The following is a 12359-nucleotide window of genomic DNA, read 5'->3' as shown; positions in this document are numbered from 1 at the left end:
ACATATATAGAATCGTTGTCTTTGACCTACTCGATGTGGCAGAGACAAAAAGTTGTTGCACTCTCTTTACTAATGGTGTCTGTCTTGCTTTTCTGATTGAGCATTTCGACTCGTAATAAAGCAACTCCTGTATCGAGGTGTCATGGCGAAAATGGCGTGCTCTGAAACGTTCCCTCGAAGAACGATCTATAGCCAGTACAAAATTACATAGAAGGAATGATGAAACTTCGCTGCGTAATAAACACTCATGGGGGCAGATAAGTATCGTGTGCGTTTGGCTATTCGAATCCACGGTGAAAGAAATCGGTCCGCCCGGCTTCTCAAGAAACGTAGGCGTGTTTCGGGCAGAGTAGACAAACCTAGGGTCTCAAGAACGTTCTCACAGAACACAAAGGATGCATACGGGCTTTTCTAAGGGCTAACAACGCATTGCCTTGCTGGGACAAATGCATCCTGCTGCGTCGTGTGGGATTCGTTCCAATAAGCACAACAATAAACTGGTTTCATAGCCAAGGGACCAGTGTTTTGGCAGGACCAGTTCTTTTTTTTTTGCCTTCTTTTTTTCCCCTCTTCGCTCTGCTCATCTCTTGAGCGTGCCGGGGGTTACCTCAGTTTACGTTTTCTCGTGTTTGTTTTGTATTTTCCCCTCTTAGCATAAGCACTCGTTTTTTGTCCATACTCGTATTCTGGTTGTATCCGGTCCAGTCGAACGGGATGGCGGAGAAACGTGAGAAGCAAGGGGGGTGAATTATTGCGGGCCGCAGCTGAACAAAGGCGACAGGTTCAACTTTCAGGTTCAAGCTGACTATCAGTGATGACAGGAAGACGTATTCGTTCAGCGACTTCGGGCTTTCCGTTTTTGTAGGTGGAATATTCGTGGACTGATTGTTCAATTCTTTGGCAATAGGATTGCCAGGATCACTAAAACCTAGGGAGAGGCTGGATGTCTGTAATGAACTCTTGAGAATAAAGAAACAGGGACTTGCTAGAAGGAGGCGACAGAAAATGACAACAGTTCGATGCCGTTCAGGAATTGAGCTAAACTGAATTTCAGAACTCTTTCTTCATGTCGCACACAAACAGTCGTGCTGATAGTTTGATATTTCACAACTTGCGCTGATACAGAAACCAAACCGAAAGAGAGGGCAGGGGCCTATTAACCATAGCGCATGGTTGTGGAATTGTCCAGCGGCGAGAAAGACTCCATGCAGACAATCTTTAAGTTCACGGTCAGATTCTCTTAAGAATAGCAAAGTACGCAAGCTTTGGCTTGAGCAACGGCTTCAGCCCAAAAACTCTATGTTCAAGGTTCACGTGCAGCAAGCAGGATAACGGTTTGTGCGAATGAGTGCGAGAAAGCGGCCCCCGGACGTGTCATCAAGGGTCACGGGGGGGAGGCAGTGCAGGGCGAGGTCAAACAACGGAAGCAGCGCAAGAAGAGTGCGTTAAAGAAGCACTAAGACTATAGAGGGGAGACTGCAACGTCCGGAGCAAATGAATGAGACGGCGGGAGGCGCTCATGTCGGCAAGAGGGGGCGCCCTTCGTTGGTACAGAGGGCGCCACGGGCTGGGAGGTGGCGAGCTGGTGCCGAAGCGAGAAGAGCAGAAGAAAATTTTGCTTTCTCGCACGGCGGGGGGGGGTGGCCGCGTCTGTTTGTTATACTCGGCCGTTTCCGAGAAACGAAACCGAAGCCAACGAACGCTTTCCTCACGCCCCGTGGACTAGCACTCGTTTCTTCGGGTCAATGGGGACGACGCCGGAACGCCGTGTGGCACGCGCACGGAGAACAAAAGTATGCATATCTTCGCCAGAGGAAGAAGGTTGGAACCATCTCGTGCCGCTTGCCCCCTTTGCCGCCGCCGCTGGATGGTCTCGAAGAGAGGAAAGAAAAAAGAACGAAGAACGAAAATGGTCGGCACGTCGTGGGTGCGAGGAATATCCAGCTGGGTCCGGAGGCTGCGCGTGCCGCGGGCCCCGCGGCACGCTGTCCGGGGCAGCCGGATCTTGTTTTGGCCCGTATGCAAAGCCGCGATCGGGTGCCGCCGCTTGGGGTCTCTGGTCTCTTTCTCCGCGCCTTCTTGTTGCAGGCCCAGAGGAGAGAACCGGAAGTGGCTGGCACAGACGGACGTTTCACGGCCAACACAGTTTCTACGGGCTTCTTTCTCGCCTTCGCCGCCCTTCACGCTCGCTCTATCCTGCGTGCCGACACATTCCCACAAGGCGGCTCAGGCCGCGAGAGGTTGTGTTGTTCTTTCGGCATCGCTCGCTGGCTGCAGGACGTGGCGTTCCCTCCCCCTTCCCACTTTCGACCACATTCCGGGGCCCACTCTGCGCTCAATGCGAACAGTATGATTCCCCGTCCCGTCGCCTGTCGAGACTTTCCTTGCTCGTTATTTCCGTTTACATGAATGACGGTAACTGTGGGGGGCCATCTCCCTAAAGGAAACACGGGTGGACTAATTGGCATGCTTGAGCCTACGAGCACAGAATCACCGCATCAAATCGCCAATGCATCGGCGGCGGCTTCTTAACGCCGGCATCGATTGCATCACGGATCACCACTGCGGTAATTTGCCGGAAATAGCAAAGTTCACAATAGTGCACAGCGCTTGTCTTGCGTTTCTCTTTATTTCTTCCAGTAAACGACGGCGCACAGTGGAAAGTCTAAATGGCTCATACAGTTTAGCGTCCCAAATGATGTCTAGAACGGAGGCTCTGCGTTCAGGAGTCGCACCCGCAGCCTTGTGCATAGCCGCAGGACGTCTTCGCATTCTTCGCATTCCGTACACGGTATCCCATAATGAGTAAGCCTCAGGTCTTAGCCTCTAAACATCGAAGAAGGAACACTCTTACTGAGGACGCTAGCATAACCGCAAGCTTTGTGTGCACGACCATCTGGCCTGTAGAATAGGGCATCTGCACCGTGTGGCTGGGCTGCCTCACTTTCTGCTGTTTGTAGAATTCGGTTTATTCATTCATGCTCGCCAACAGAAAGCAGCATCGACCCCGACGCAGCGTTCTCCAGCCACGCAGGCAATAGCGGGTATCAAGCCGCATTACGCACACCCTTTCGGGAAGCAAGCCAGAGCTGTTATCTACGAACTCATCTAAAAACCACGGCCCTCCTACACAGTGGCCCGGGCGTCGCGAACAACCGTAAGGGTTAGCGACCGCGCACAAGAAGCAAGCGGCGCCGGCGACTCCCAGACTTGGCGGCGCCCGGAGCTTCCAGCCATCTATCTATCCAGCCGAGCAAGGCCATAAACTTCAGAAGCCATCGGGCTCGTCACGACGACTACCATGCTTCTTCAGAAGCACCGTAACGCTCATCTCTCCATACGGCTACTAGAGCTCTCGGGGCGAACAAGGCTGTGATGCCGGCCCCCCTCTGCAGCGAAGCGACAAAGGGGTCCGCCTGTCCTCAAGACGTGCCTCGCTCCGAGGACTCAATGGAGAGGTCGGCCGGGAGGCGTAATCAAACCGGTGCGCGATGTGTTCGACGCGTGCGCCTCTTGTTTGTCTAGCCGCGTGATTCGTGGTGGCATCGCCCGGCCGACGCAATGTGTTTGTTATCGCTCGCCTACGTCCCCCCCCCCACCCCTCTTCGACAACCCCTCCCTTCCCCCCTCGCCCTCTCTCATCTCCCCGAAACTCACACACACACACACACACACACACACATACACACTCTTCAAACACCCTTCCCGTTGTAATGATGGCATTCGGCGGCATTGGATTACATCGGCATGACGAAACTGCCGAAAGCAGGAGCTGGATAAGATGCGAGGATCGTGAAGAGCTGTCGCGGAGGTGACCGTGTTTGACGAAAGGATTGGTGATACGGAATCCGTGGCTTAACTTTACGATCACTGCAACGCATACCGGGCGTTTCGTCTCAATCTTTACTGCGCAGCTTCGATTCTCAGCAAAACGCAACAGCTGAGGATGCCGTTTCGTATTCGTCTTCGCAATCGTAACGATTAATTTCGGCCTTGGGTTGACTGCGCTCTCTAGATATGCCGATTATATAACTTGTACAGCGCTGCGGTAGATAGCGTGTCATACAGCACTGCGGACAGCCCTCGATATGCCCTCTGCAACATGCCAGATGCCGTAATAAGAAGGCCAAATCGATGCGAGCAGCAAACAGGTAGAACTGTATTTGAAAACTAATGTTTGCCACTCCTCTTTCTTCTGAACAACTGCCAAGCGTACTCGAGGCTCGGCTAGTTCTTAAGCCCGGAGTGCCTCATTAGGCGCAGCCCGGCGTGCTTGTTCAACGAAATTACCAGGAATTTCCGAGACCTTTCTTTAGTTTTGTTGCTCATGTAACACCTCAGTTCACAAGGTGACCTGGCCCTAAAGGCTGCCGGCAAGTACGCTAGCCGGCGCGTACGGCACCTGAAGGTTACGCGACTCATAAATCCGGCCGTAACATTTCGCGGTCCGCGTTGCCGCCGGTCATTTGATTGCCCTCGGCGCCGTAGGGTTAAAGAACTGACAGTGAGATGCCGACGGGGCAGCAGCTGTCAGATTCTTCACGACTTTGCTTGATAACACCCGCATCAAGATACAGGTCTTCCAACATGGTACATGTATATATGGGGTTGTAGCCCGTACTTGATGCGTGTTTTCTTTTTTTTTCTGGCATGGCTACGTAGTACGCTGCGGAGGCCGGCCCATTTACTGCTATTCTCAGAGACCATCCTTCACGGAAACCATCAAAGAGAGTGCAATGTTGGCGAAGTGGACGCAATGTCACTGCCCTTCTCCTGCCGCTAGGCCGCGAAGCTAAAGAGAGCGCTATGTCCACTTTCCTGTGGTTCTGAGCACCGACCCTCTGCTCAAAAGGTCGTTTATGTAGACACTGGCGCATGGCGTCGGAATCTAATTGTCAGTGTTCACCACGAAGTCATTTCGTTAATTTTTTTTTCAGATCTACAGATTTTAATTACACTGTGTCGATAGCTCTAATGTGCATGCCTGTGTCTGCGGGTTTATGTGCTGTTGTGTTGTAATCAGTGCATATAAAAATTTCTCGCGCTACGGAATCCTACCTTCGAGACTGAGCCCGCCTCCTTAGAAGGCTAGGTATACCCGAATTGAGAGGACAAAAATCAACTTGCTTTTTTTCGTCCCATGTCTGTAGACACGTCCGCCTTCGATGTCTCCACACGGAAATAAATGCTCACGAAGCACTGTGGAGGTTAATGGCACCGAAGGCAAGTCAACGAGTGACGACGGAAGAATGCTTCACTCAGGTAAAAGTGGCCAAAGGAAAATGTTTCTTGTTTGTCCGCCCGCGGTTCCTTTTGATGTCACCTAGCGCATGGAGGTGACGTCGGCGAGGATATTGCCCGATTAGATTACGCACTGCTTTTTCTTTACGCACTGGCAGCAGTATTTGTTGTGTGCGATCCATCAATGGTACTCGCACGAGACATCTTTACAGCTGGCGCAACTGGCGGCGAAAGGGCCGCGTGAAACAACAAACTAACAGACAAATAACGAAAACGAAAAAGTAGAATACCAGGGAAACGTCACGAGCCGGCAGTTGCGTGGTCTTGCCAGGGGTCTTTACTGAGACGCTAGACTATCGGGCCGTTTAGGAGGACGTTGCTCCTTGCCATCCACTGCGCGCCTTTTATCTATGCAGGGGCATCACCGGCCTTCCTTGCAGGGCGGGAGTCCTCTTCTTGTTGCTGCTTCTTTGCTTTCTTTTTTTTTTGTCTCGCTTTCCTCCGCGCCGTGTTCTTTCTTTTGTGACGCAGGGTGGTGGAGGGTACTTTGAAAAGTGCACTGCAGGCTCGATATAGAGTTACAATCCCGAAAAGATGGCGGTAGCACTGCCTGCCTCCTTTTGCAGCCGCCGACAGCTCGTGATTGATGCGCAAGCTTTTTTAGAGCGCAGCTCTTTGGCGTCCGTTCCTGGGTTTCGCGTCGTCGTCGGCGTTGTCGTCGGCGTTGTCGGCGTTGTCGTCGGCCTCGTAACCAGCTCGCCGACGAATCTGCTGCTCCGCCGCCGCGCATGCGCGCTGTCGGCTCTCCGGGCGAGGGAGGATGATGGAAGGGAGGAGGAGAGACTGTGGAGGAGGGCTGGCTACACAAATGGCTCTTTGGCGTCCGTTCCTGGGTTTCGCGTCGTCGTCGGCCTCGTAACCAGCTCGCCGACGAATCTGCTCCGCCGCCGCGCATGCGCGCTGTCGGCTCTCCGGGCGAGGGAGGATGATGGAAGGGAGGAGGAGAGACTGTGGAGGAGGGCTGGCTACACAAATGGCTCTTTGGCGTCCGTTCCTGGGTTTCGCGTCGGCGTTGTCGTCGGCCTCGTAACCAGCTCCGCCCCCCTTTCATCCCCCCAGCGCTAGCAGCGACCGACTGATACCGCTTTCGTGAGTCCGCTACCGCACTCACGAAAGACGTCGTGCACTTCCTGCAACTCGCATTAACCGTCCATCGATCCACACCGATGTTAGTAGTGGGGGACTTTAATGTTGACATAAAGACAAACAGCAATTTCCTAACACTTATGCGGGAGAACATCCCGTTCCTCTCGCTCGTAACGCGTCCCACGGCTGTGACAACCTCGCGAGGCACTTGTATAGATCTCGTCTTTGAGAATCAAGCATTGGTGTACCAAGTCGAACATATATCAGTCTATTTCTCCGACCACAAAGCTTCCTTCATGACTGTCAAGAACTGTTAGTGGAGTCTTTGTTAAAGGAATACGTGTGAAAAATAAAAAAAAAATTCTGTGATAGCGCATACATGTGTTGCTCGATTTCTTTGCCTCAATCTATCGAAAAGGTGAAACAGCTTATTTACTGCGCTCAAATTTCGCATTAGGAAGTAACGTAATCGTCGGTAATTTTTTTTTTCTTGCTTTACTTTTGCGTTTTTTTTTTTCGCCCCGAGGAGGTCCCAGTAGTCAGCGTAGTGTAGGTTTCAAGCGGTTAGAAGAGGAGCGGTTCTGCTGAGGCACCGAGACGTTTCCCACGGCTGGTCACGCCGCTAACGCTGCCCCCACAATTTCGTCTTTTTTTTAAAGAATTTTCTGTTGTCTTCGTGAACTCTACAAGTGTGCGGTGAAGCTCTAGGATGCGATGGCAGACTCGACGTTAGATGTGAAGAAATCGACACGACATTCCCGCTTGTGTTGCAGCACCTTAGCGTCAAATCAACGAGGCTGATCGGTCGATGGCTTTGCGCTCTTTTATTCTTCCAGACACGCCTCAGCAGCAAGTGCACCTCCTTGAGCGTTGTGCGAATAGCCCAGTTGTAAAGATCAGTGGCGTTGCTCTTATGACGCGTGCTTATCGGGGCAGGTTCGACCAGGAAAACTACCACAACACCGCGTTCTCTGATTCGCTTACTTCACAAATCGCGTGCATCACAAACCTATTCATCTCGCAAACCAACTTAACCATTGAGTAATTTTTGAAGCAAAAAGAAGATTTGGCAAATCTTAACGTCCTTAGCTCTAAACTTAGTTCTGAAGGAGCCCCAAGAGGACATCGACCCATCCCAAGCTCGTCGCTGCGCATCCACGTATTTGTGTTTTTTTAGTTCATACCGCTATTTACTTCTGCGTGAACTACTCCTGGTCTGAACACGGCCAGAAGCAACCATAAAATGACAAAAAAGGAGCTACACTGTAACAAACAAACAAACAAGAACAACAACAGTATATGTACGCTCACCTTGAGCTCCTCCCTGGTGACCGAGTAGTCTGTGAACATGGAAAGCCTCTCCAGAGACAGGGGCTTCGTCTGGCGAAACTTTGAGGCGAGCAACATGCACACGGCTCCCGTGAGTTGCAGCTGACACTTTCGCACGGGCCGCACTGAGAGGAACCGGTCCAGGCAGTTCATGGCCAGAGGGTAAACCTCCGGGCGGCACTGTTCCACCTCGCACACCTGGGGCACGATGGAATGAACGTGGAGGGGTGGAAGGGGGAAGAGACAAAGAATAAAGCGAGATTAGATTGATTTGATTTCATTGATTCGATGATACTGAAAGGTTGGCAACTTTCATCACCGGCCTTCTGGACAGCATATGGTGGTCAAGACAGGGACGAGCATTGGGGGGCTCAACTCGATGACAAAGCGCAGTGGACAAGTTAAGATACATGGTTCAACCTGCTCATAACTGTACAGCTAAATGAAAATGAGCATAGTGGAAAAAGTATACGTAGATAAAAGGGATCGCAAGCATGTAAGCAAGCTTTCAGACACTTCCCCAAAGAACACGATAATGGACAGCTAAGTACAAGCAGCTAAGTACAACGGATTAGTTGATGCCTATAAAGAAAGAAGAATGAAAAAAAAATGAATGTGAGTACTGTCACACAGTAACAAAAAGAAAAGACTGAGAGACACGTGAAGAAAAGGTCGCAAGTAGGTGTGAACACGAAATGCGTTTTGCCATGTTGTGCTCGTCGACGTGCTTTTCACAGCGGCGAAATAAGCGGCAGCTATTATCGCCTTGGTTCGGGATCGCTTCCTCCTTCCTTGTTCATCATCATTAGCGCATTTCTCGCTACTTTTGTGCGTTTCTGCGACAAGTCCACTGTCACCTCGCGTTTCCTCTTCGCCTTCGGAGACAGTACTACTGCTCACGACAAGCGTTGTACGTGGCTGCAGCTCGTTTGAGCTACTTCTTCCCCGCTTCTCCACTTAAGCACTATTACGCAAGCGGTTTCTCAAAGATCTGTGCCCAGAAGTCACGTTACAAGTCGTGGTTCTGGCACGTAAAACCCCAGAATCCGTTTCACAAGTCATGCTATGCTGTTGCTTTCGCAGAGTGTTTTTAACCGCGACGACATCAAAGGCAATATTATCAAAAATGATACATTCAATGTGTATGACATGTGACAGCCACGTGACCTTCTGAGCAGCCGATCGAACGAGGTAACTATACCCTCGCAGTACCTTGGTTTATAAGAATCGGGTAAGTTCGTTCGTACGCGGTATACCGAGAACATGGGACCAGTTTGCAACATTTACGCACAATTATGAGAATGTCGCGTGATCGGTATTCAAGCTCGAATTTTTCCTGACTGCCTGAAGGTTACTCTTTCGTATGCAGAAACACTACAAATTTTCTAATATATAGTAGAAAAAACGTGAAAGATGTACCAAGTATGAATACTGCCTTAGTGTGTTCGTCCTCAAGAGTGGAGGGTGCCGTACATAAATTTCAATGCTCAAGGTACGCGCCTCAGGAGGCATTTTTTTTTTAAACACAGAGTCTGAACACCGCTGCCTCTTGGCAAATATAAGCACGATGCAAATCGAAGGATTATGTCACGCGTTGGAGAAAGCAACAACTCGGCATTATTCAACCACAGCCATGCGCAGTAGCACGCAGCGATAAAAATATATTAAGTATTTCTTCGAGGAAAGAAATCGACCACTCGTCTAAGTCTAGTCTGTGCCACACTGATATGGCGTGCAGTGTTCTCGCTAACAGCTATCGCGAGCTCCACTGTTTTGCGCCGCAACGTCTGATATAAGGTTTGTGCGCGGTTTCGCGAGCCGCATGATAATCGCAGAAAGTTACTTCAAGTGACCACTAGAGAGAGAAAGGCAGGGTCAACCTGTGGAGCGTCCGGTTTGCTACCCTACAATGGGGGTAAGGGAAACGGGGACTAAAAAGAGGGAGAGAGTGCGCACTGAGTGTAGGTGGGAGGTTGAACAGGGACACTATAAGCGGTCTCTCAAACGGGTGCACTTCAACTAGTGCACTAGTACACGAATCACTTTTTTTGCCAATGATTTTCTTGCCGAGCTTCTTCGATTCAGAGAGCGGCCACGAATCCAGTCAGTGTAAAGCTGTTCGGAGAGAGAGGCGTCGTACAGAGCGAGAGAGAGAAAACAGGGATAGGAAAGGCCGGGAGGTCAACCAGAACAGCATCCGGTTTGCTACCCTACACTGGGGGTGGGAGAAAGGGGAATAGAAAGGGGAAGAAAGGGAGAGAGTAAGCACTGAGTACGTGTAGAAGGGACACTATTCACAAGGACACTGTAAGCGTCGTACAAGTTTCTAAAGAAGCAAATAAGGCAGCGACAGAAAATCTATACAAGAACGGTGACAACTTCGCCTTCTCAAGAGTTTGACTACTTGTAAAAACCGAAGTTCAAGGAATATTTCTCGCGCATTACAAACAAGAGTTGAGTTAAAATACATCGTCGACGCGAGGCACGTACAAGTGGTTGATGATAAATTGTTGATTTCATAGAGCAAGAATAAATGTCACTGCAAAAATTAATCTTCCGTTACAAGGTAGCAAATGCAAAACGGGATAAAAGGAAAATCTCGGGCTTCTCATATATTAGCATATGAAATTCACTTCACATGTTTCCTCGAGCAGAGGAATGTCGAAGTTTACAAGCTTCACAAGGGGCACCGTACTTTCGTAATCGCATTTACGAAGCTTTCATGAGCGATACGGGAAACCTGATCGGGAAATTACGAACAGCGCGTGCCAGACATCGAAAATGAACACCAGGTACTTTATGGATAACACGTTGGTGAAATCGGTAGTGCCACTTTCCTGCTATATGCACGTGTATCGAAAGCAAGCGAGCACGTTCAGGCCAATGCCTCGAGCTTAGCTGCGCAGGATGTCAGGCCACACAAGCGCCTCGAAGAACAGCTGACAATACACGGTATAGAAGTACGGTGTATACTGTGATAGCGAGGCTAGATAAAACAAGGCGTCAGAGAGAGAGAGAGAGAGAAAACTGCCGAGAGAGCGACTCCCACGTGTACTGGGCTCGTATATCGTGGGCAGGGGTAGAGATAAAGAAAAAATATTAAATAGAAAAACCAAGGCGAGGTGATACGTGTGCTCCTTGCGGATCTGCTCACACCTGCTGACGAATGCACGACTCGAGACGCGAAGTTCAGTGGCAATCTGCGGATCAAGCGCGTTTTCTTTTATTTTTTTTATTTTCACGTTTTTTTTTTTATCCCCCGTTCACATGCTGCTTGCGCAAGGTCTAAGGAGTTTCACGTACATAGAAGCAAGGACCGCTTCGCGGTTGCGGAAACCTATATACATATGGAGTTGGATGTTCTCTATAGAGAACCCAACAGTTCGTGCTTCGAAATTTCATTACTACAGCTGCATCTCCACTTATAAATGTTTCGGGGCGTTAAGGAACGATAGGGAACAGTGTTAATGCTTTAAACAGACTTGGCACTATTATTACAAGTCATGCGTCCATACAAAGCTAATTAATGACTGCCGTTAGGCTAAGTTAATAACCCGTGTTTGAAACATTATGAGCCAATATCTTTCAGGGCTAAATATGCGACATGACTAACTTTTATGTAGTGTTTACCTAGAATTCGCATCATGACTTCGTGTCATAACTCGCTAGTGCATGTATGTCTTGGGGCCATGTGGTGTATGCAATCAAGATAAAGGTGATGCAGGCATATACTGACCCATGGACATATTATGGGTATATGACAAAAAAGAAAGAAAACAAGAAAGGTGAGACTTTGAAATATTCTCATAAATGTTGTAAGAGTGTTCTGATAATATTGCCATATTGCCAGAATACTGTTGCGGGGAAACAGGTATACTCAATGCCGGCAATCCAACAACAGCGTTCGTACGTCATGTCATCTGCAGTTTTCAAGGATGCCGTCTGGCAATAACCGTGACCAGTGTGTACAGACGGGGGGGGGGGGGGGGCTTTCTGCATCGATACAGAGGCGCATGCTCACAACAAAACACTCCAAAACGTTCTCATCTGGTTACCTGCCAAACCGCAAGGGGCCAACGTTGATAGCAAGCAAAGACAGAAAGAAATACAAAAAAAAGCGTACCGAGCTAATCTAGTGCAGCTGCCTAGCTAGTACGAGTAGATGGTAGGGAGATGGCGGAGTGAGAGGGCAGGGTAGGGAATGTGAAAGATGGAGAGGGGGTGGGCACATCGTCTCCGAAGTGAAGTTAGAGAGCCAACACGGTAAAACAATGAACATCCGCGAGTGGACACGTTTGTCAGCCTCTTATCTCGCATTGCTCGTGGCTTCGCGAGATTCTTCGGCCCACGACGGCGCTGAGTGAGTCAACGAGCGTGCGGGCGTCTAGATTCTCTAGAGTCCCTCGGGGACGAAGGGGACGCGGCTGGAGCCCGCCGGTGCGGCCGATAAAGAAAACCGTTCTCGGAGCTAAGACAAAAGGGGCGAACTTGTCCCGGTTGTGTCCCCTAAAGAGAGTTGTCCTGAAGAGGCTGCAGGCGCCGAGGGCCCCGGATAAGAAAAAGAAAACGACGCAGTACAAGAACTCTTTGCTCAAGTGGCCCTATTCTCTTTGCTCTCTTTCTTTATGTGTGATTATGGCTCC

General features: G+C 50.0%; 1 protein-coding gene and 1 long non-coding RNA gene across 4 annotated transcripts in view; one reads left to right on the top strand and one right to left on the bottom strand.

Moving 5' to 3' along the window:
* LOC135911482 (G1/S-specific cyclin-D2-like) overlaps window positions 1-12359 on the bottom strand; it is a 353997-nt gene that overhangs the window by 56137 nt on the left and 285501 nt on the right. For both annotated transcript variants that reach the window (XM_065443790.2, XM_065443791.2), the window contains one exon: window positions 7699-7914. In XM_065443790.2, coding sequence (XP_065299862.1) covers window positions 7699-7914 — 216 coding nt within the window. The remainder of the gene's footprint in view (window positions 1-7698; window positions 7915-12359) is intronic.
* Window positions 1-12359, top strand: part of LOC139050663 (uncharacterized) — a 239044-nt gene that overhangs the window by 133742 nt on the left and 92943 nt on the right. The gene's annotated exons all lie outside the window — the stretch shown is intronic.

Source organism: Dermacentor albipictus, chromosome 10 (assembly GCF_038994185.2).
Source record: "Dermacentor albipictus isolate Rhodes 1998 colony chromosome 10, USDA_Dalb.pri_finalv2, whole genome shotgun sequence".
Lineage (NCBI taxonomy): Eukaryota > Metazoa > Arthropoda > Arachnida > Ixodida > Ixodidae > Dermacentor > Dermacentor albipictus.
This window is presented reverse-complemented; position numbering and strand designations above follow the sequence as displayed.